Source organism: Marmota monax, unplaced genomic scaffold (assembly GCF_021218885.2).
Source record: "Marmota monax isolate L192 unplaced genomic scaffold, Marmota_monax_Labrador192_F-V1.1 WCK01_AAM20220418_F8-fsc00001, whole genome shotgun sequence".
Lineage (NCBI taxonomy): Eukaryota > Metazoa > Chordata > Mammalia > Rodentia > Sciuridae > Marmota > Marmota monax.
In genome coordinates, this window is record NW_026693777.1 from 9633754 (window position 1) to 9658699 (window position 24946).

The 24946-nt window shown below is 34.0% G+C and overlaps 1 protein-coding gene across 2 annotated transcripts in view; it reads right to left on the bottom strand.

The window, feature by feature from the left end:
• Positions 1 to 292: 292 nt before the first annotated feature.
• Positions 293 to 24946, bottom strand: part of Klhl28 (kelch like family member 28) — a 48851-nt gene continuing 24197 nt past the window's right edge. For both annotated transcript variants that reach the window (XM_046461474.2, XM_046461473.2), the window contains exons 2-5: positions 19171 to 20069; positions 8830 to 9273; positions 6425 to 6633; positions 293 to 5186 (exon numbers count right to left, since the gene is read on the bottom strand). In XM_046461474.2, the coding sequence (XP_046317430.1) occupies positions 5023 to 5186; positions 6425 to 6633; positions 8830 to 9273; positions 19171 to 20069 (1716 nt within the window). In that variant the 3' untranslated portion in view covers positions 293 to 5022. The remainder of the gene's footprint in view (positions 5187 to 6424; positions 6634 to 8829; positions 9274 to 19170; positions 20070 to 24946) is intronic.

Sequence of the window (24946 nt, forward strand, 5' to 3'; positions counted from 1 at the left end):
TTGTCTGCCTTGAGTAAACCTTTCTCAGGAGGCTGGTTCAAGAATCTAAAAGGATAGAAAACTAAAACTGCATTGAGTATACTTTTGTGCTTGTTTGTTTAGTAAATGTCTGAATGTGAGGCAGATTGTGGCCTAAGACATGTTTTATGGTAATCTGGCAATGAGGATGTAAGGGAATTGCTACCCCAAATCCATTTCAACTTTCGAAGCTGCTATCTATGTAACCAAAAAGAACCCAAGTTGAGGCTGAAAAAATAGATTGGGTCAGTTCACAACAATCATATGATACACATTTAAATTTTTAAATTTTATTTAAACACTTCACATTAAGTGAAATTTAATCATAACCATTACAGAGCATTACCACAATATTCACAAAGAATTTTTAAAATAAAAGACAAAAGAATACAATCTTCAACAAGTTAAATGCCACTTTACTATGTAAACCAAAATAAAATAAAACCCTGATGCTAAAAAGGTACATATTCAGAGGTAAAACAGATACAAAAACATTTAAACATTGACATTATCCACATTCTTTGCAAGAGAGTACAAATATTAGTACCCTACATCTACAAAATTTCAGAATCCTGTTAAAATCAAAACCATCTCTGGTTTATGATACAGCACAATTCATAAGGCAAAAATATAGGCATTATCATCCAGTTCTTTAATTTCACTTGTATTTTAAGGCAAACTTGGAACTTTTTGCTTAGTATTTTAAAATGAATGAAACTTTACACATGATAACTTGACAAAATTAACAATAAATTATCTCTAGTTAAATATGTATAATATAAAAGACATATGGATAACAATTTTTCTCTCTGCAGAGATGTAAACTGGATTTTTATTTGACTCCATATTCACACTAGTAAGAAAATTTGTAAACCTATAATATTTAAAATGTACTTATTGTATTCCTGTCTCATCAATTGTGTCTCAACATTGAAACAATATACTGTAAGCGAAAAGTCAATATATATCCAGCCACAGAATCGTTATCTAATTAAATCATGTCTAATTAAAGTGCTGTTTACAAAAGGAAGAAAGGTTAAAGAGTAGAACTGGATGTTAACTTGACATGAGACATTTATAATTTCTTAACTTTCGACTACAGAGGTTATAGAGGTTATCACAAGTTTATTGAACTTTAAGCAGTAAATTTACTGTAGAATCTGATTTTCCTGAAAATGAGCACTTAGGTGACAATACTAGGAATCCAACACCAAAACTGAAAATTAACACAGCATGATATGTACATATATTTTCCTCAGTGTTAGCCAGAGCTTTGATATTCTAGGAAATAGTTTGGGTTTTTTTCCCCCCTTTAGTTTTGTTTTTCTTCTAGGAAATAGTTATCCAATTTCAGGAAATGTAGAGTTCTATAAGTCAAGTTTTTCATAATTCTTTTTCATGCCATTAAAACCTAATCAGACTCTAAATAATTGTTTATAAGTAATCTAGGTGTTTAGGAAATTATGAAGTTGGAGACAAGGAATTAAATTTATATTTTACCATACAGTTATTGGGGTACAGGACTCCTACACTGCATTTTACTCTTTTAAGTGAAAAGCCACCACAGAATCTAACACAATATCTCCTTCATAAAAGTAGACCCTCCATATCTGTCAAACCATCAAAATAAACTTTCAAAACGTAATGTCATTTTCCTATCACTTACTTTTTCCTATCACTTGCTGTTACTTCCTATAATATTCATCCATATTTAAAACAGTATTAGCAATAACAAATGGAGCTTGTAAGTAAAACTTTAGATTACATTAAAAATTAGTTAAATTAGCCAGGCACAGTGGCACATGCCTGTAATCCCAGCGGCTTGGGAGGCTAAGGCAGGAGTATCCCGAGTTCAAAGCCAGCCTCAGAAAATGTGAGGCACTAAGCAACTCAGTGAGACCCTGTCTCTAAATAAAAAAATAAAAAATATAAAAATAGCTAGGGATGTGACTCAGTGGTCGAGTGCCCCTGAGTTCAACCCTTGGTACCAAAAAAAAAAAAAAAAAAAAAGTCAACTCTTTTCCTACATCCAACAAATATTAAATTGCCAAACATTCCTAACAGATTAAATCTTTATGTAATGTAATTATAAAAGGCAATTATTTTGCACTCGATTATATTAATTTCTATTCTCCTCTGCATTCTTTTCCAAAATATTTCTGGGCAATTCTAAATTGCTTTAGCTTGCCTGAAGATATATAATCATTTCTAATACCATTAAACCTGGGGATTTATAACCAAACATTTTGATCCTTTTTAAGAAGAAACATGTGGCTTTAAATTCACAATTTTTCAGCAAAGTATTCATAATGAAACTTCTCACAAATCTCTAAGAGAAAGCTCTATTGTAAACTTACCAGTTGTCAAGTCATATTAGTAGTTCTGGATGTTATGAACAGTACAAAAGCAACCTTAAAATAAATATATTTCTAAATTTGAATATTTTTTTCTTCACAGGTTTTCATAATTTGTTCACTGGTACATGGCTTCTACTATTGCCCAAGATGTTTCACATTTAGTCTTCACCAGATGATATTTAGATTTTTCAAAAATAATTATCAGTATATGCTTTTGATCTAATTTACCAAATAATTATATGTTTTATACTAACTTGATAGTGGAAACAATACATGAGTTAAACATTGTTAAAAATAAAGCAGTATGGATGTATTCACAATTAAAATAATTTTCTATAGTCTTTCAAATTCCCTTATCTTCTGGGAGAAGGAAATCAAAAACAGTATAATAAGATGTATTTAATACTATGATTCATACAAACAAAGACAACTGACTTAGGGGGTTAACAGTAAGGATGTAGAGGGCTAGGAATATAGTTCACTTGGTATAGTGCTTGCCTCACATGCACAAGGCCCTGGGTTCAAACCCTGGCAACCCACCCCCCCAAAAAAAAAGAAAAGAAAAAACAACAACAGAAAACCAGTAAGTATGTAATGGAATCTATTTTAAATTGCTTTTCTTTATATAAAGTTTAGGCCAACCACAGTAGTGCACCTTATTACTATTCAACAGATTTATTCAAAGCAATGAAAAAGTTATTGCTATATATCATTGTTATTCAAACAAGCAACATACAAAATACTCATTTGATTTTATTAGTAGCTCCTGTTGAGTTCTAAGTTAGAAGAGACTAAAAATCACTTGCAAGATTTTATAATCTGTGCAAATATTCCTAAAGCATGATTCTACTTTTTTGATTAAAGATGATTTTACATAGTTTTGTAGTATATAGTCAACTCTACAACAGGTAGTTTATGGAAGAACAAGGAAAACTGCAAATTACCTGGTTATAGTTTTTAAGAAATAACATATATGCTAACAACTGAACCTATGTTTTATAATTACAAATGGCTTCTTAACAATAGTTTTAGAATATCATGGCACTTAAGAATGCTGTGTGAATTATTAGGAAAAATGTACAGTGGTCTTGCAGAGACTTTATAAAGAGATAGTGGGCAAGAAAAAAATTAAGAAAATAAAAACAAAATGACTACAGTACCCAAACACAAGTACCAACATCATAAAAAACTGCAAGTTAATGTGTTTAAGACTTACAGACATTTACTAAAACATGCTTGAAAATAAAATAAGTTAACCATATCTTTTAAATAAGTGTTTACTGGCTAATGCAAACAATTTTGTTTTAAAAGATCATTTCCTTAATCAAAGCAGAACTAAATTAGAACCATTAGTCAAGTAAACATTGAGTTCCAGTTTTCCTCAATAACTTTAAAATATTCAGTTACCTAAGAAATGTACAAAGTAATGCATAACTGCCTAGGGCTTATATTTAATGCATATATTTCTGTTTTTCAGAAGGATGTAATCCAGCAGAAGAACAAAGAAGACCAAAAGTGTATCTTTCTTTAAATCACTATTCAGTAACCATGAAAAACCTAACAGGCCATTTAGATGATTTTTGGATGTTAACATTAGTGTACTCACTAACATTTTTAATAAGCACAAACAAATTAAGCCTGTAAAATGAAAAACACTATCAAATTATGCCATGCATGTCACACCAAACATCCAAAAGAACATCTATTATAGCCTTGTTATATAGATCCTACAGTTAGCACCATTTTTATATCTGAACACTTGGAAAATGCAAACAAAGATCTTAAAAAAAAAAACTAAAATTATTATAAGTTTACATGAAAAAAATCAATAAGCACTAAGGTTGGTCCTAAACACTTTCAAATATTTACATCAACACTGGGAAGCCTGTTGTACTACTGAAGAAAAACTAAAACAACTGGTATGATCAGCTCATTCTATCCATGCTTATCATAGCACAGACAAGTAACTAAATTCATCCAGCATTAACCTGCACATATACAAAAGGCATAAACAGTAAGTATCTGGCTTCTTAAAACAGGGCCCCAAATAGGACAATAAAACCAATTGTCTTGCAAATATATTACACCACTAGTCCTAAAACCAATTTAGCAGGAAGAATATTCAGATGACTCACTATGACATGTTATTTACAACCTTTAAAAGTACCAAAAGTAAAAGCAGCCCTTTGTTTTAAAAATGTGAAGCATATGAATTTACATACAACAAGCAGTATAAACAATCTGTCCAATCATTCAATACACTTCAGAATCTAAAGCCTCTCTCATCCTAGTAAATCATGATACATATCAAGGAAAGAGAGCTAACAATAAAAAAAAATTAAAAAGCAGCAAGGTTTTCTCCATTTAGGAACATAAAACAAGTCTATCTCAGTCTTGGGAAAGAAGTGCACAATTCCATTGGCAAGGTCTTTCCTTTTTCTTCTTCTTCTTCTTTGATTATTGATTTACTGTGTAACCAAGAGCAACCAAAACTACTTGTCAATTCAAAGTACCCAACAAAACTTTGAGTCTTCATGCCACTTCAAGTTAAAATAAAAGCAATGTAGCTTTTAATTTTCAGAAAACTGGACATCCTTTTGTGTGGCACAAGTTTCACTACCACATGATTTCCAGGAGTTCACTCTTATCAAAGTGCAGTTAATCCAAAATTGCATCGACAGTATATCATGCCTGCTGAATCCAGCCACGTATCTGAGATAGGGTCATATTTCTGCACTGTGTTCAGATAGGAAGACCCTGAGTGACCCCCAACTACATAAAGGTAGTTATCAATTACTGCAGCACCAACTCCTAGGAAAGGTAGATAAAAAGAAGATATGTTAGCTATGAAGTCTATTTTTTCTAAAAACCAATGTGTACTTTAATGTTTTCTTAAAATATATTTCAACACTCTAACAAGCAACATAGAAATATACTTAATAGAAAAACACATCCTTAACATAAGAGTCAAATTATTCTTTTACCTCTGCTCTCCAATCCTACTCTCCACACCCCTGCCCCCAACAGCAAAGTACTATTTAAATTTTGATTTTTAATGAATTGTACACATTCACAGGGTTCAATGTGACACTTTAATATACGTACATAATGTTTCATGATCAGATCAGGGTAAACTATGGCAGAAAAGTATTATTAAGGCATTTCTATATGCTTTAAAATCCATTTATATTTATATATTTTCTAGCAATCATGCATTTCATCAGGTTTTCAAATATACTGAACTATATAATTTATGCTTTTAAAAATTATCCTTTATATATTATTATATATATTTGAAAAAAAGAACAAGTCTACACAAAATTTTAAATTATTGTTTGTAAGGCTTTCCCTATCAAGAATGCTGAAAAAAACTGATTACAAACAAACTCTGAAATGGTTAACTCCATTTTGTTCTGTTAATTTCCTTTTGATATTTATGTTTTAAAACCTGCCCCTTTAAATAATGTCATTTGAGTTTGGGTTAAAAAATAACAATTTTCCTTATTTTCAAATGATGTATTTGCTTTTTCTTTAGGAACCCTGAAATCCAACCCCTTTTCTTATAACTGTGTCCCTTGGGAAGGACAGAACATTAAAAAGTAAATGTATGAATCATTGATGTACAAAACAAAATAGAACAATACAAGGAGTGTGTGTGTGTGTGTGTGTGTGTGTGTGTGTGAGTGAGAGAGACAGAGAGAGAGAGGGAGGGAGGGAGGGAGGGAGGTTGGGATTATAAAACATACAAATCGATGAGATTTATTATACGAACAAAAAAAAAAAAGCTTCTAGAAAGATATATTCTATTATCAGCATTTCCCAAAATGTGTTCTTTCAAGTTTGAGAAAATGATAATATACCCACAGGTATATTAAAAGCACAGTTAAGAAATCTATGTTGTTTTGCCTAGCTAGTTGTTTTTCAAGTTTATAACAAAAAAGTTTTTCTGGAAAAGTAATACCCTTGTTCTTCTACGGAACTACTATTCCAAGAGCATCACTGTAGAAAGCACAGTCCTATATTTTTATAAATTCATAAATTATTATTACCTGTTCTAGGTTCTTTCATTGGTCTACACACAGTCCACTGATTTTGATGGGGGTCATATCTTTCAATGCTTGACAAATGTGAGACACCATTATGTCCACCCACCACAAAAATAAAGCCTAGCATGACACCCACGCCAAAGTGAATCCTTTTATCAGCCATGGATGCAACCATCTCCCAGGAGTCTTTACTTGGATCATAACGTTCCACACTGCAAAAATTCACATGACAAAAGAATTAATTTACAGATCCTTTGTGTCACATTTTCTGCCAAAGCAAAACTAAAACCTGCCATGGTTTTCAAAGTTCAATAAAGAAACAGATACAAACCAAGAGTAGTCTATCCCAAATATTTAGATTTTTGCCAATAAGTTTACAGAATTAAAAGTTTACCTTGTGAATAGGGTTCAACAATAACTGTTTGCTATTCCATTATACAATCATTCTTTAGTATTCATAAGGAATTGGTCCCAGAACCCAAGTGGATACTCAATCCCTTATGTAAATAGTGTAGCATTTACACCTAACCTTCTATATACTTTATCTCTAGAATACTTACATCTAATTTAATGTAATGCTATGTAAACGGTTGTTGTATTATTTAGGGAATAAGAAAAAAATCTGTACATGTTCAGTATAGATGCAATATTTTTTCAAATATTTCTCATCCATAGTTGGTTAAACCCACAGATGCTGAATCTGCAGATAGAGAGGGCCAACTGTACTGTTTCAGCAACAGGTATATTAAAGGCACAGAACTTAGACAGAAGACCTGGGTTTAAGTACAAATGCTGCATTTCTAGAGCTGGACTAGCCCTACCACTGTGGCTCTGTGTAAACCTGAATACACCATTTCATTTCACCTGAAAAAACAGCACAACTCAAAGGGTTCATATAATAAAATCAAACAAGAATGCATTAGAAAATTACAAATATTTTTAAGAAAACTAAGGATACACAGATAAGGAAAAGAGAAGAGAAGGAAGGAAGAGCAGTGTTTTTTCTCACAGGATAATTCATGTGATTTCAGTACAGAGCACACTACAGATTCCATAGCACAAACTGGTTAATCATAATAATTTCTGATTGATTTAGGAGAATTTAGGATTAAAGTTAGGTATGCATCCAGAGAACCTGTGGTAGTTCCAAGTTTGTTATAGAGACCCATATCAAATCAGAATTTTCAAAAAAGCTTCTTCAGACCATTTCAGAATATTTTTAAGCCTGTTGTTTGCCCTGAAGGGGCACAAAGGCACAAAGGTAAACTTATTGAGCTTGTTTTGGTTCTGATCTCACTTTCTGAAAAAGGCTTAGGCATTTGAGATGCTGCTAAGCTCATTCTGGAAATCATAATAGAGACTAGATAACAGTGTTTGTGAAAAGATTTCATGATAAACCCATTAGACCAAAATCATGGGACAAGAAAAGTTGATGAACTCTAGCAAGACTTTAAAAATCCAAGAACATTATCTCAACATTAAAATACGTAAATCTTTTATTTTAGAATTTTTTGCCAGAAGTTTTTCAAAGAATAGAAATGCTTGTCGGGGACCCAAATACTTTTCATTCAACTAAAGGATCAAAAAAAGAGGACTAGTTTAGATTAAACTGAAATAATGCTGTTTAAACTAAGAAATACTGTTGTGCCAATCACTTTCCCTTCTTTAAAACACTAAAAAAAAAAAAAAAAATCAATAAACACAGACCACTCCAATTATTAAAGATAAAAATCTTTAGAACATCAATTTTCAATAAATGTGCAGGATTATGATTAATATTCCATATCAGGATTATGATTAATATTCCATATAAGCACTAACTTTTTTTCTCATACATATTTCTCCTTTATTCAAAGAATATATCACAGAATACAGAGATCTCTAATTCAGATTTTAGTACAACCAAAACACATGTATGATGTAACATGAAAATATGTCTTAATCATAGAATAAGAATCCACCAAGGAATATCTAAGTGAGACTTCAACTTTATAATATAATATTGTATTGGCCTATAGGAATTATATTTCCATATCTTTATTCTATTAAGCAACATAATAAAGACCTTATACACATATACGCATGCACATACATACACTACACAATATCTAAAAATTGCCTAAATCTTATTTTTACATTTTCTGAGTTTTAAAATGTAGACCATTTAAACAGAATGACTTAATGTTAATTTAATACAAGGGATGTAATCTTAAGTTTCTTTGAATTGCCATATAAACAGTTACATTTAAGAAGCAGGTTAAATTCTCAAATGCCTATCAATATCACTTAAAAAATTAAAAATGAAGCTCATTGATACATACAAATTATTTAAAACTCAGAAATTTTTATTAATAATCCCTTTAAAAAATCTCCCAACATGTATACAATTTAATTATTAATTTAAATACCTGTTCATGTGAGCAGGACCATACCCACCAATGGCATATATCATTCCATCCAATACAGCTGCAGCAAAACAACTTCTTGTCGTAGTCATTGGTGCCACAGGTTGCCATTTTCTTATTTTGGGAATATATTTCTCTACAGATTGTAAATAAGATTGTCCATCATATCCACCTAAAGCATAAAGTTCTCCTGCAAGAACTACTACTCCAAGGGTACTTCGGCTCTCATTCATTCTCTCTAGTGAAGTCCAGGTATTTGTATCAGGATTCCAGCATTCTACTGAATTTTCATGTTTTCTGATAGTGACACCAGGACGCACATTAGTTTCAATACCACCTATAACATACACTTTTTGGTCTAAAACACATATTCCAAATTCATAGCGAGGAATGTTTAAGGGTGCCAAACCAATCCAAGAGTCACTTTGAGGAAAGTACATCTCCACACTAAAGAATAAGCAGAAAAAAATAAATTTTAAAAACCCAAATGGCCCATAAATAAAAATATGTTTAATCTTATCAGTAACCAGGGACATGCAAATTAAAGCCACAACAAACCATGATACATCTTCCAGACTGGCAAAACTGTAAAGATGATAACATCTCTTGGCAAGAATGTGGAGGAAGGAATGCAGATTGTTAGTGAGAGTGTTAACAAGTACAAACAAATCTGGAAAACAATTTCACACTATCCAATAAAGTTCAAGATATGCATGTGCCTTTACTCATCAATTTCATCTCTATGTGTCTACTCTGTTGAACATTTACTATAGTCAGTTTTGTAGTAGGAAACATACAGAAAAGTTCTTTGGAGCACAATGCAATAATCCATCAAAAGGAGAATAGTTAAATAAGGTATAGTATATCTGTCCCATGACTGAACAATTTTACTCTTAAATAGGTACACAAGAAAAATGCATATATTTGTATATGTACAAGAATGTTCACTGCAGTATCATTTGTAATCACCAAATATTGGAAGCAGTCCAAATGTTCATCAACCATATTTACAGCAATGAAAATGAACTGAATACAGCCACATGTACTTGGGGTGAATCTTACATGTATTTTTTTTTAATATTTGTTTTTTAGTTGGATACAATATCTTTATTTTATTTATTTATTTTTATGTGGTGCTGAGGATCAAACCCAGGGCCTCGCACATGCTAGGTGAGCACTCTACTGAGGAGCCACAACCCCAACCCCTTACATGTCTTTTGAGGGAAAGATGATAAACTCAAAATAATATATTTTGCATAATTTCATTTATATCAAGTTCAAAAACATGTAAAACTAATCTCTGGATTAAAAATGTAGATGGTGATTATCACTGGGGTAGGACAGAGAAGGAGCTCCTGAGTGCTATTCTATTTTTTGAACTGGTTTGTACTGCTCACTTTTATGATAATTCACTGAGTGGTACAAGTGGAATTTACACTCTTTTCTATTTATGTGAAAGACTTTAGTATTTAAAATAAAAAAAATTTCATTGTAAAAGAAAAAATTATGCTATGCTAATACACCATGTCAGTGAAAGTAAATGAACTATTTCCTCATGCAATTGCACAAGAGAATTTCATTTACTGTTCAGTGAAAAAACATCTCCAAGTATATATAGCACTTCCATTTATATAAAAATGTATAAAACCTGATAGTAATTGAGTTTCATTTGACAAGAGGAAAAATTATAATGAAAAGCAGAAGGTTAATACAGAATAATGTTTACTTCTTGGGGAGAGAGGGAGATGGCAAGGAGATATGTGGGGTCTTCAAACGTATTTTTAATATCTATTAAGCTTGTTGATATCTGTCTTAGACTGTTTTCTTGCTAATAACACAATATTACAGACTAGATAAGTTATGAAAAAAAGACAATACTTTTGACCAAAAGCCATCTTTTGATGGCTTTCTCATTGGCAGTCTGACCCGGGTGGTGTGTGTGTGTGTGTGTGTGTGTGTGTGTGTGTGTGTGTCTCTCTCTCTCTCTCTTTCCACACACTGGTCATTTCCCACTTCACCAATATTCAATCATGGTGACTCCACTCTGATAACTTTATCTAATTCTAATCACACATCCCCCACTCCCCATCCCCCTCCAAATGTTCTATCTCTAAAAATCATAGTCAAATTAAGTTCCACATCATCATTTCACAATATCAACTCATGAGCCTTTGGGAGACACACTCAAACCATATTATAAACCATATTATTCTACCCTTGGCCCCCAAGGTTAATGTCCTTCTCACAAATGCAAAATGCAATCATTCCATCCCTTCCAGTCCCCAAGGTTTAGCTCATTCCAGCATTAATTCAAAAGTCCAAAGTCTAATCTCCTTCCAGCTGTGAGCCTCTGTTTAAAAAAAAAAAAAAAAGCAGGATACACTTCTAAGTTATAATGGCAGGCTGGCACAGTGGCTCAGGAGGCTAAGACAGGAAGATCAAGAGTTCAAAGTCAGCTTTAGCAATTTAGTGAGGCCCTAAGAAACTCAGTGAGACCCAGTCTCTAAATAAAATACAAAATAGGGTTGGGGCTGGGGCTGAGTGGTAGAGTGCCCCTGAGTTCAACCTCCAGTAACTCCCCCAAATAAAGTTATAATGGCAGGACTGGAATAGGATAAACATTCCTACTTCTGAAAGGGATAAACAGACAAGTAGAAAGGTGTAATTGGGACAATTATGCCAGCAGGGAAGACATTAAACCCCTAAAACTCCAAGTCCAGCCATCTTGTGCATACTGTAGCAGGGGCCCCATGGGTTAGGGCAGCCCTGCCCCAACTGCTTTGCTGATTATAGGTCAGCCACAAGTCCCAAAACTCAGTAATGCAATAGTATAAGAGTATATATTCTTTTTCCAGTATGATCAAAGTATTTTGATTAACTTCATAATTATCAAATCCTATTTATAATCAGTTTTATTATTTAGCTAGATTTTAAACTGTGAATTTGTACCAGTGATATAACAGGGAACAATTTGAGTTTAACAAGATGAGTTTCATTGAGGAAATAGGGATAAACCTTGAGTGGAGAAATTCCAGAGAGCAGGAGATGAGGAAATGAAAACAGCGAATATAGGTAATTTTTCTAATTATTATTTTTTAAATAGAAGAGCAAAACGGACACGAGGAGTTACAAAGTGAAACACAGAAAGACTATGGATGCCAGAAAAATTAATCTGGGAGTTTAGATTATAAGACGTTTGTATGTTCACGGCAAAGATATGGTACACTGGGAGGTGATGATATAAGAGAAAGACAAGATAAGTAGAAGAGCAAAATATTTGCATAAAGAGAAGGAATGGCCCAGACCTGGTGGTACACACCTGTAATCCCAGTGGCTCAGGAGGTTGAGGCAGAAGGATTGCAAATTCAATCCTCAGCAACTTAGTGAGTCCCTAAGCAATTTATTGAGACCTGCTCAAAATTAAAAAAATAAGAAAAGGAGTAGGGATATGGCTTATTAGTTAAGCACCCCTGGGTTTAATCCCTGAGACCACAAAGAAAAATAAAGAAAAAGAAAAGGAATGGAATCTAGTGAATATAAGAAGTAGAAACATACCTTATATATAAAATCAGAGATATGATAAACTATGGTATAATGGTGTATTAAGAATTGTAATGCAAAAATAAATAAATAAAAAATTAAAAAAAAAAGAAGTAGAAGGGTTAGCCTTTAATAGAAATAACAGTAGATTTAGTGATGGGAAGATGAGATAGTTTTCTGGTGGCTTCTTATCTTCTTAATAGAAAAAGGAATAAGGTAATCAGCTAAGAGTTGGAAATACCTGGGATGTTTTTAAAGAGAAAACAGGTGATGTGAGATAGTCCTAGGAAGTAAAAGAATAAATTGAGGAAATTAAAAGTTAATTGCTGGGGAATGCCAAGGTCCTTAAGTGAGATAGTTAAAATGGGCATATATATTTCTTTTTTCTTAATATTTATTTTTTTTTTAGTTTTAGGTGGACACAATATCTTTATTTTATTTTTATGTGATGCTGAGAATCCAACCCAGTATCTCCTGCATGCTAGGTAAGCGCACTATCACTTGAGCCACATCCCCAGCCCAATATGTTTCTTTCTAATATTTCTTTTAGTTATAGATGGGTTCGATTCTTAGCATCGCATATAAATAAAGGTCCAATGACAACTAAAAAAATATTTTTAAAAATCCTTAAGGGGAAAAAATAATAACTGAAGTTATGTTTTAAGTCCAGTTCTTGTTGTAACAACAGAATACCACCAGGCTAAGTAAATTACAAATAACAGAAGTTTATTTTATTTATTAATTTTTATGTGGTGGTGAGGATCAAACCCAGTGCCCCACAGGGGTTAGGCAAATGTTCCACCACTAAGCCACAACTCCAGAACCAGGCATGTGTATTTCTCTTGCCACATTCCAATGCTCAGGTACAACCATGGCACAAGTGGATGTTGTGATTTTAACTAGATGAGTATGATGAAGGAACACAAGGGTTAGGGAGCCATGGTATATTCAAAAGTTATGATGACAATGTTGTTTCTGGACTCTAAGGTGGGAAAGCAGAAAAGATGAGAACATGTGGTGTATGACAAGCAATCAATTCTATCAACTCATTATAGAGCCAATGGATCAAAAATCCTTAAGGAGAGGGCTGGGATTGTAGCTCAATAGTAGAGTGCGCTTGCCTAGAGTGTGTGAGGCACTGGGTTTGATTCTTAGCACCGCATATAAATAAAGGTCCATTGACAACTAAAAAAAGATTTTAAAAAAATCCTTAAGGGGAAAAAATAATAACTGGAATATGTCTTAGTCCAGTTCCTGTTGTAACAACAGAATGCCACCAGGCTAAGTAAATTACAAATAACAGAAGTTTATTTGGCTCACAGTTCTGGGGGCTGGAAGTCCAAGACTGAGGGGCTGCACCTGCTGAAGGCCTTCTTCCTGCACCATGGAAGGCATCACATGGTGAGAGAACACACAAGGAGAGAGAAGGAGGAAGACAGGGAGAGGGAAGAAAAGAGAGAGGAAAAGGAGCCAAATCTCCCCCTCTTACATCTAACCCACTCCTGAGATAATGGCCTTAGTCCATTCATGAGGGTGATGTCCTTAAGACCTAGTCACCACTTAAAGGTCTCACCTCTCAACACTACTGCATTAAGTTTTTAGCATATAAATTTTGGGGAGATACATTAAAATCATAACATTTCACTCTTGACCCCCAAAATTCATGTCTGTCTCATGATGCAAAATACTTTCATTCCATCCCAATAGTTCCAAGAGTCTTAACTCATTCCAGGATCAATTAAAAAGCCCAAAATACAGAGTTTCCTTTAAATCAGATATGGATAGGTCTCAAAGCATGAATCCTTCCACCTGTCAGCCTATCAAATCAAAACAAATTATATAGTTCCAAAATACAATGGTGGGTCAGGTGTTCTCATTCCAAAAAGGACCAATACATAAGAAAGAAGTAACTGGTACCAAGCAGCCCCAAACCCCAACAAGGAAAACAACAGTAAGTCTTAATCTCCCTTGACTCCATGTTCTGTAGCCTGGGCACACAGTGGCAGAAACTGGGACCTCAAGGCCTTAGAAAGCCCCAACCCAATGGCTTTGCTGCATTCAGTTCATCTAGTTCTTCTCATGGTTGGAGGCTAGAGTTTTGTGCCTGTACCTTGCTCAGGCTGGTATTGCATGTTGGTAGTTCTACAGTCCTGGGGTCTTGGTAGTGGCCCCACTCTCATGCTTTCACTAGGGATTACCCTAGTACTGACACTCTGTGGTGGTCTAGTTAACATAGCTTCACTAGGTATAACCTTGCTGAGGGTTCTGCAGTAGCTTCACCTCCAACACTATATTTCCACTCAAGAGTTGCCCTAATAAAAACTCTATACAGTGGATTCACCCCTGCCACAAATCTCTGTGACCCCAAACAGTCCACAACATTCTTAGAAATGAAGGTGAGAAGGCCATGTCCCCATAACTTTTGCATTCTGAATTTGTGCAGAATTCACACCCCTGAACACTGCCAAGGTTTACCACTTGCACTAGCCACAGGGTTGAGATACAGCTGGCTCTGCTTGAGTCAAAACTGGGGCAGCCAGTGAGTGCAGTGCTGGAATGATATGAGCAGATATCTGAGCTGGCTATAGGCAATGGGCTGTCCTCACATGTCCCCCAAAACACTCTGTCTCCTAGAGCTCTGGGCCTGTGATAGAAGTGGCAGCCTCAGTTCTCTAAAATGACTTCCAGGTCTTTCTCCCCTCGTCTTGATGAATAATATCTGGCTCCCTTCTATACATGCTAATCTCTTTAGCTAGCAAGGCCATCACTAAGCCATAGCTTTCATTTGTTCTTTTTTTTTTTTTTTTTTAATTTTTTTTTTAGTTGTAGGTGGATACAATGCCTTTATTTTATTTTTATATGGTGCTGAGGATTGAACCCAGTGCCTTCCACATGTGAGGCGAGCGCTCTACCACTGAGCTACAGCCCCAGCCCTCATTTGTTCTTTTAAACATACATTTTCAATTCTTGGTATATAATTAAACTAATCATTTGTTCAAGAAATCTCATTCTCCTTTTATTCCTGCCTTTCCTGAACATCCTCTCCCTTTATCCATCCAAACTCTGTCCTGTCAATTTCCTCTCTTAAAACACTTTTTAAATTACTGCTCTCTTGGGCTGGGGATATAGATCAGTTGGTAAAGTGCTTGCCTCACATGCACTAGGCCATGCGTTCAATCCCCAGCACCACCAAAAGAAAAAAAAAAAATGTTGCTCTTATTTGTCTTTACTAGTTCTACCCTAATCCAGGACCTCATAATCTGTTGACTGTGTTTCTATAATACTCTTTGATCTAATCACTGTGGTGTTAATCCTGGTTGCTCAATCTTTCTCTGCAATGTAGCCAAAATGACTTAACAGATTAATCTTGATTGTTTCAGTACCCTATTTAAAATAGTTGTGCAATACACATAAAAATTTTCTTTTTATCATGGCATATAATAACTTCTTTGATTCAGTTCACATTCACCACTGTTTGACTTATTAATCAGAACTGTATACTTCCCAATACCAAACAGCTTTTACTTTCCTGCATAACTCATATTATACCATGCCATTGTCCTTGGTCATGAACTTCTGTACAAAATTCTTCCTAAATTCATTCATTCATCCATCTATCTATTTATTTATTTATTTATTATTGGTGCTAGGGTTTGAACCCAGGGGCATTTAATCACTAACCAAAAAAAAAAAAAAAAAAAAGAAATTAAAATCAAGCATAGAAATATATGTAGGGAACAAGTATGTATTAAAAAGTGCCATGACATTTTTTGAAAGAATCACATAGAACTTTTAGAACCAGAAAATATAGTAACCAAAATAAAGAGCACAATGAATGAATGGGTTAAAGGCAGATTAGACACAACTGAAGAGAGAATGAATGAAATAGAGGAGTGGAAGAAATTACATTCAATATAGCATGAAAAGACAAAATAACAGAAAATATAGAATTAGAGACAAAGAGGAAACAGAGAGAGCTCTAATAAATGTTAACTGGAGTCCTAGAAGGTAAAATAGAGAAAGGACAGAGGCAATATTTAAAGAAAATGACTACTAATTTTCCAAAATGCTGAAAGACACCAGTCCACAAACAGAAAAAGCCCAATAAAGCACAAGCAAACTAAATAAAGAGTTAATGGAAGGTCAGTCAATGGATATTAATTATGGTTTGATAAGAGAAATGTGTTCTGGTATTCTATTGCACTACAGATAATAATGTACTGTAGGGTTCAAATAAAGCTAGAAGAAAGGATTTTGAATGTTTTACCATAAATAAACAATAAATGTTTGAGGAACTATATATGTTTACCTTAATTTGAACCTACACAATGTATACATGTATTGAAACCTCAGTGGTACCCCTTAAATATGTGCAATTTTATATGTCCATTAAAAATAAATAAAACAGGACTTAATGGAAATAAGTGCTAGTACATTTAATATAAAAAACATAACATCTGCAACATACTTTCAAAAGGCCAGGAAAAAGTTTTTATGTGGTGATAGAGAAAGCAAAGAGGCAAAATGATAATAATTGGCAAATCTAGATGAAAGTCACATAAAAGGTCTCTGTGCTGTTCTTTCCATTTCTGTAAGTTCAAAATCTTTTGAAAAAAGTTTTGGAATAAAGTTAACTCTAAACAAACAACAAAAAAAAAACACTAACCACATCCCCAAGCCCTTTTTATTTTGAGACAGGATCTCTCAGGATCTCTTAATTTGCTTGGGGCCTCACTAAATTGCTGAGGCTGGCTTTTAACTTGTAATCCTCCTGCCTTAGCCTCCCAAACAGCTGGAATTACAGGCATGTGCCACTGCGTCCGGGCTCTAAATTCTTCCAATGGGAGAAACACCTATCCCTAATACTTCCACAGAATTATCTTTATCACTGAATTAACACTATTATCTATGCAAATATTTTCTCTTTTACTAAATGAGCTTGTTGAAGGCCCATATCTAACAGTGTTATTAGAATTTTTTGAAGAATTAAATTGAATGATCATTCAGGTTGGTTCCAATTTTTCCAGTTATAAATAATGCTGCAATGAATAGCTTTGTGCAAATGATATTTTTAATTTTTAAATTTTATTATGATAGATTGGAAGACAAAAGAATTACTGGGTCTAAAGACAAGAACAGTTTTTATGACTCTTCAATAACTTATGTTCATTATTTTTAATATTTGAAAAACCAAGAGGCAACCAGACTTTTAAAACATACATTCACATTTGGAATTTTTTTTGCCATTCTATTAGTCATTTACTTCACGCCAATAATCCATGTCTTTTAAGAACAAGAACTAAACAATTAATATGTGAAGCTACCACAACTAATGCTTTACCTATAGACTAATCTCAACAATACTAGTTTTAAGACTACAGTTAAAATGTATAGTAAGAATTTTTTTAAAAGATTCAGAATATGAGTTGTAACATCAATAGTTTCCTACCACTGGAGAAAGAAAAGCAATCTACCAAAGTTTTGGAAATTGCCAGAAAGAAATGCACAGCATTATCGAAAAATATCAAACAAAAGTTTGTCTTAAGCAAATTCTATCCAAGGAAAAAGCAAAGATAACATCACACTACATTTTCTAAAAATCTAAAAGTTACTTGCATCATCAAGGACTGGCAAATTCTAAAGGTAGAGTTGGACAGATGTGACAAACACCATACTGCCCATGAAGTCTATATATCTACCTTTGCTAGATCTTTAATAATCTGGCAACTCCTGCTCTAAGTTAATAGAAAAGAAAGCATTGTGGCTGAGGTTGTGCCTCAGTGGTAGAGCGCTTGCTTAGCATGTGCGAGGCACTGGGTTTGATTCTCAGCACTGCACATAAATAAGTAAAACAAAGGTCCATTGACAAATAAAACATATTTATTTATTTATTTATTATTTTTAAATTTTTTTTAATATTTATTTTTTAGTTATTGGCGGACATAACATCTTTGTATGTGGTGCTGAGGATCGAACCCGGGCCGCACGCATGGCAGGCGAGCGCGCTACCACTTGAGCCACATCCCCAGCCCCAAAACATATTTTTTTAAAAAAGCATTTATTACTATTGTTTTGAAAAAATGCTTATAATGAAGAACATAAATTACACATAAAGTCCTCTCCCCCGCCTTTTTTTTTTTTTTTGGTACTGGGGAATTGATTGAGACCATGGATGTTCTGACACTGAGCTACACCCCCAGTCTTTTTCATTTTTATTTTATTTTTTGTCTTGAGACAGGATCTTGCTAAATTGCTGAGGCTGGCCTAGAACTTGTGATTCTTCTGCCTCAGTCTCCTAAGTAGCTAGGATTACAGGTGTGTGCCATCATGCCCAGCTTTTTTCACTTCTTTGCTTGTTCTTCTAAGGATCTGTTTCATTCATTCAAACCCACATTCCTGCCCGCCAGATTGCCCTCCTCACAGGTTCTTAGCTCTCTTCTTTAATATATTCGGATGTAACTGACAATAATAAATCTCCGCTCCATGCTGGTCTGACCCAAATAAAGATGTAAACGGTTCCAGAAAATAAATAAATAAATAAAGACATAAAATGGAAGAAAAGTTAGGAGTAACCAGGATGAATAAAGGTGCACACTTGGGAAGGAAGGTTAATAATTGAGAGTATTATAGAGAATGGATGACAATGTGATTAAAATGACCACATAAATATTCTGGGAGGGAAAAAAAAGCAGCAAATAAAAGTAAAAAGTAAAACCAAATTATTTTTAAAATACAGAAAATTAGCACATTTAAAAAGCACAAAAATCTATAAATATCACTCCTTTAACAAAGCCTTCTATTTACCTATCCAAACAGGCAAAGAGTCCAGATTTTCCTCCTACGGCACAAAGTACTTTGGGAGCACAGCGAGGTCGCGTCATCAAGACTGTCTGATGAGAGAGTCTATGTTCAGGCATAAAGTGGTACTTTAAAGCTTCATTCAAAAGATGTTTACAAGTACGATCATCACGAATAAGATGATTTGCTTCATATAGCCTAGTGAGAAACTTAACACTCAGCAATGGTAATCGTACACTATTTAGTAGCTGTGCTAAGTATTTCTGGCGTTCTTGTACATCATACTTGATCCAAGACTCTAATGCATAAAAAACAGTCTCTTCAGTAGCTACATTCAAACAGTCATTGGAAACAATTTCATCCAAATCTGCATGTGTAAGCTCAAAAAACTCTTCTGTCTGGCATACAGCTTCAAAATTCTGGCATATGTATTTAGTGGCTGCCAAATAAAGGTCATGGCAACCATATGTCTCTGCAAAACGAGATATTCCAATACAGTTCCCAGGATCAAGCTGGCTTTCAAGAAATGCACAACATTCTTTCAGGACAAGTTTTATCTGAAGTAGGTTTGCTGCTGGAAGGAGAGATTCAACTGTATCCTGAGAAATAAAAACAGTCCCTGTATAGGCATATTCCACAATGGCCTGGAGAGCAGTTTCATCAATGGACTGAAATTCAACCTCACTGTTTTCTTTTTCAGAAAGGTTTCCAGTGAACATAGCTTTGAAATATGGGCTGATGCTGGCAAGTACCACTTTGTGAGCATAAATTTTAACATCACCTACACGAAGAATGATGTCACAGAGTTCGTGATGCTGACGAAGAAGATTCAAGCCCTGAAGAAGTTGTTCAGAATGTAAGTGCGCTAAGTTAGCAAGCATGTAGGTCGGGGATGTGTGGTCCATCTACAGAAAAACAAAAAGCATGGACAGTTACTTCAAAATAATCATGCCAGTATGATTCTTTGTTTTAAACAGTACAATGAAAATCAGATTTATTGTTCATTTTCCTGTATTCTTTTGGTTTTAAAATACTTAATATTAGAACATAAGCTTTCAGAGTTAGAAGGGATTTAATAGTCATGCAATTCAACTCCTTTCTTGCAAGATGGTGACCCAAAATGTTAAATACTATGTTCCAAGCCATGAAAATCTCTGGACAATGGACTTTTAGATCAAAACTCTGCCAAAAACACTGTTCCTTCAACAAATTCAAGTCTGAGCCAGGGAAACAAAACGCTAATATGTCGGGGGAACCTTGTTTACAGCAAAATTAAGTTTTGAAACAACACTATCTATTTGGCTATTTTCTTAATATTAGTAACTGTAATTGGAAAAAAATTCATGTTAATTCAAAAACTTTACAACAAAATTCAAAACTTATAAGAATATAGACGACACAATGAAGACAGTAAGAAATCTTAAGCAGAACATTCAAAAAATATGGGATAGTATAAAAAGACCAAATTTAAGAGTTACTGGGATAGAGGAAGGCATAGAGTTCCAAACCAAAGGAATTGAACAATCTATTCAATGAAATAATATCAGAATTTTCTCCAAACATGAAGAATGAATTGGAAAACCAAATACAAGAGGCTTACAGAATGCCAAAAGTACAAAATCACAACAGATCTATACCAAGGCACATTATAATAAAAATGTCTAGCATACAGAATAAGGAGAGGATTTTAAAAGCCATGAGAGAAAGGAATCAGACTACATATAGGGGGAAACCAATTAAGTTATGAGCAGATTTTTCAACCCAGACCTTGAAAGCTAGAAGATCCTGGAACAACATATACCAAACTGTGAAAGAAAATGGACGTCATCCAAGAATCTTGTATCCAAAAAAATTAAGCTTTAGATTTGATGATGAAATAAAAACCTTCCGTGATAAACAAAAAGTTAAAATAATTTACAACTAGAAAGCCCACACTACAGAACATCCTTGGCAAAATATTCCATGAAAAAGAAATGAAAAACAACGAAGAAAATCATCAGAGGGAGGTATTACACTAAAGAAATAACTAATCAAAGGAGAAACCAAGTAAAGTTAAATACCAAAATAAACCAAAAATGGCTGGGAATACAAGTCATGTCTCAATAATAACACAAGTTGTTAATGGCATAAACTCACCAACCAAAAGATATAGACTAGCAGATTGGATCAAAAACAAAAAAAGACCCAACAATATGCTGCCCTCCAAGAGACTCATCTCATAGGAAAAGACAGCCACAGACTAAAGGTGAAAGGTTGGGGAAAATCATACCACTCACATGGACTGTGGAAGCAAGCAGGGGTTTCCATCATCATATTAAATGAAGTAGATTTCAAGCTAAAATCAATCAAAGGGATAAAGAAGGTCCTTTCATATTGCTCAAGGGAACCATACACCAACAAGATTTAACAATTATAAATATATATGCCCCAAACAATGGAGCATCTACATTCATCAAACAAACTCTTCTCAAGTTCAAGAGTCAAACAGACCACAACACAATAATTCTGGGTAATGTTAACATACCTTTTTCACCACTGCATAGATCTTCTAAACAAAAGCTGAACAAAGAAACTCAATATAGAACTCAATAATACAATCAATAACTTAGACTTAACTGACATATATAGAATATTTTATCCTTCAACGAGTGAATACGCTTTCTTCTCAGCACCACATGGATCCTTCTCTAAAACAGATCATACATTATGCCACAAAGCAACTCTTAGCAAATACAAAAAAGTAGAGATATTACCCTGAATTCTATCAGATTACTGAAAATGAAATTAGAAATCAATGACAAAATAAAAAATAAAAGCTACTCCAACACCTGGAGACTAAATAATATGCTACCGAATGAACAATGGATTGCAAAAGACATCAAGGAGGAGATTTGAAAATTCTTAGGGGTAAATGAGAACACTGATACAACTTATTGAAATCTCTGAAACACTACAAAGGCAGCTCTAAGAGGAAAGTTCATTGCATGGAGTGCATTCTTCAAAGAAGAAAAAGTCAACAAATAGATGACTTAACATTACATCTCAAAGCCCTAGAAAAAGAAGAACAAACCAACACCAAAAGCAGTAGAAGACAGGAAATAATTAAAATCAGAGCTCAAATCAATGAAATTGAAACAAAAGAAATAACCGAAAAAACTGACAGAACAAAAAGTTGGTTCTTTGAAAAAAATAAATAAAATTGACAAACCCTTAGCCATGCTAACGAGGAGACGGAGAGAGAAAACTCAAATTACTTACACGATGAAAAAGGAAATATCATGACAGACACTACAGAAATAAAGAAGATAATTAAAAATTATTTTGAAAACTTGTACTCCAATAAAATAGAAAATATCAAAGGCATCGACAAATTTCTAGAGTCCTATAATTTGCCCAAATTGAGTCAGGATATACACAATCTAAACAGATCAATTTCAAGCAATGATGTAGAAGACACCATCAGAAGCCTACCAACCAAGAAAATCCCAGAACCGGATGGATACACAGCTGAGTTCCACAACACCTTTAAAGAAGAACTAATACCAACACTCTTCAATTTATTTCAGGAAATAGAAAAAGAGGGCCATACCAGTGGCCTCATAGAATCAGCACTTCCAAACTCATTCTATGAGGCCAATATCACCCTGATTCCAAAACCAGTCAAAGACACATCAGAGCAAGCAAACTTCAGACCAATATCTCTAATAAATATAGATGCAAAATTATCAATAAAATTCTCGCAAATCGAATACAAAAACATATCAAAACGACAGTGCAACACGATCAAGTGGGATTCATCCCAAGCATGCAAGGTTGGTTCAACATACAGAAATCAATAAATGTAATGCGTCACATCAATGGGCTTAAAGAATCATATGATTACCTCAATAGATGCAGAAAAAGCATTCGACAAAACACAGCACCTCTTTCATGTTCAAAACATTAGAAAAACTAGGGATAACAGGAACATATCTCAACATTGTAAAAGCTATCTATGCTAATCCCCAGGCCAACATCATTCTAAATGGAGAAAAATTGAAAGCATTCCTTCTAAAAACTAGAACAAGACAGGGATGCCCTCTTTCACCACTTTCATTTAACATAGTTCTTGAAACACTGGCCAGAGCAATTAGATGAAAGAAATTAAAGGAATACAGATAGGAAAAGAAGAACTCAAATTAGCACTATTTGCTGACGATATAATTCTATACCTAGAAGACCCAAAAATTTCACCAGAAAACTTCTAGAACTAGTAAATGAATTCAGCAAAGTAGCAGGATATAAAATCAACACCCATAAATCAAACACGTGTATGTACATCAGTGGCAAATCCTCTGAAAGGGAAACAAGAAAAACTACCCCATTTATAATAGCCTTAAAAAATAAAATAAAATACTTGAAAATCAACTTAACAAAAGAGATTATAATGAAATGTCATGAAAACTACATAAGGAAAACATAACCTCTATAATGAAAACTACAGAACGCTAAAGAAAGCAAAGAAAACCTTAGAAGATACAAAGATCTCCCTTGATATTGGATAGGCAGAATTAATATTGTCAAAATGACCATACTACCAAAAGCACTATACAGATTTAATGCAATTCCAATCAAAATCCCAGTGGTACTCCTCATAGAAATAGAAAAAGCAGTCATTAAATTCATCTGGAAAAATAAAAGACCCAAAATACCTAAAGCAATCCTCAGCAAGAAGAGTGAAGCAGGTAGCATATACCAGACCTTAAACTATACTACAGAGCAATAATAACAAAAACAGCATGGTGTTGGCACCAAAAGAGACTTGTAGACTAATGGTACAGAATAGAAGACAAAGAAACAATTCCACAGATTACAGTTATCGTATATTAGACAAAAGCACAAAAAACATACATTGGAGAAAAGATAGCATTTTCAACAAACAGTGCTGGGAAAATTGAAAATTCATATGCTACAAAATGAAATTAAGCCCCTATCTCTCACCATGAACAAAACTCAAAGTGAATCAAAGACCTAGGAATTAAACCAGAAACACTGTACCTAACAGAGAAAAAGTAGGCCCAAATCTCCATCATGTTAGATTAGGCCCCGATTTCCTTAGTAAGACTCCTATAGCACAAGAATTAAAATCAAGAATCAATAAATGGGATAGATTCAAACTAAAAAGCTTCTCCTCAGCAAAAGAAACAGTGAGGTGAATAGAGAGCCTACATTTGGGGAGCAAATTTTTACCACATGCATATCAGATACAGCACTAATCTCTAGGATATATAAATAACTCAAAAATCTTAACACCAAAAAAAACAAATACTCAATCAATAAACGGGCCAAGGAACTGAACAGATACTTCTCAGAAGGTGATATACAATCAATCAATAAATATATGAAAAAAATGTTCAACATCTCTAGCAATTAGAGAAATGCAAATCAAAACTACTCTAAGATTTCATCTCACTCCAGTCAGAATGGCAGCTATTAAGAATACAAACAACAATAAGTGTTTGCAAGAATGTGGGGAAAAAGGCACACTCATACACTGTTGATCGGACTGCAAATTGGTGCAGCCAATATGAAAAGCAGTATGGATATTCCTTGGAAAACTGGGAATGGAACCACCATTTGACCCAGCTATCCCACTCCTCGGTCTATACCCAAAGGACTTAAAAACAGCATGCTACAGGACACAGACACATCAATAGCAGCACTATTCACAAGAACTAAACTGTGGAAGCAACCTAGATGCCCTTCAGTAGATGAATGGATAAAGAAAATGTGGTATATACAT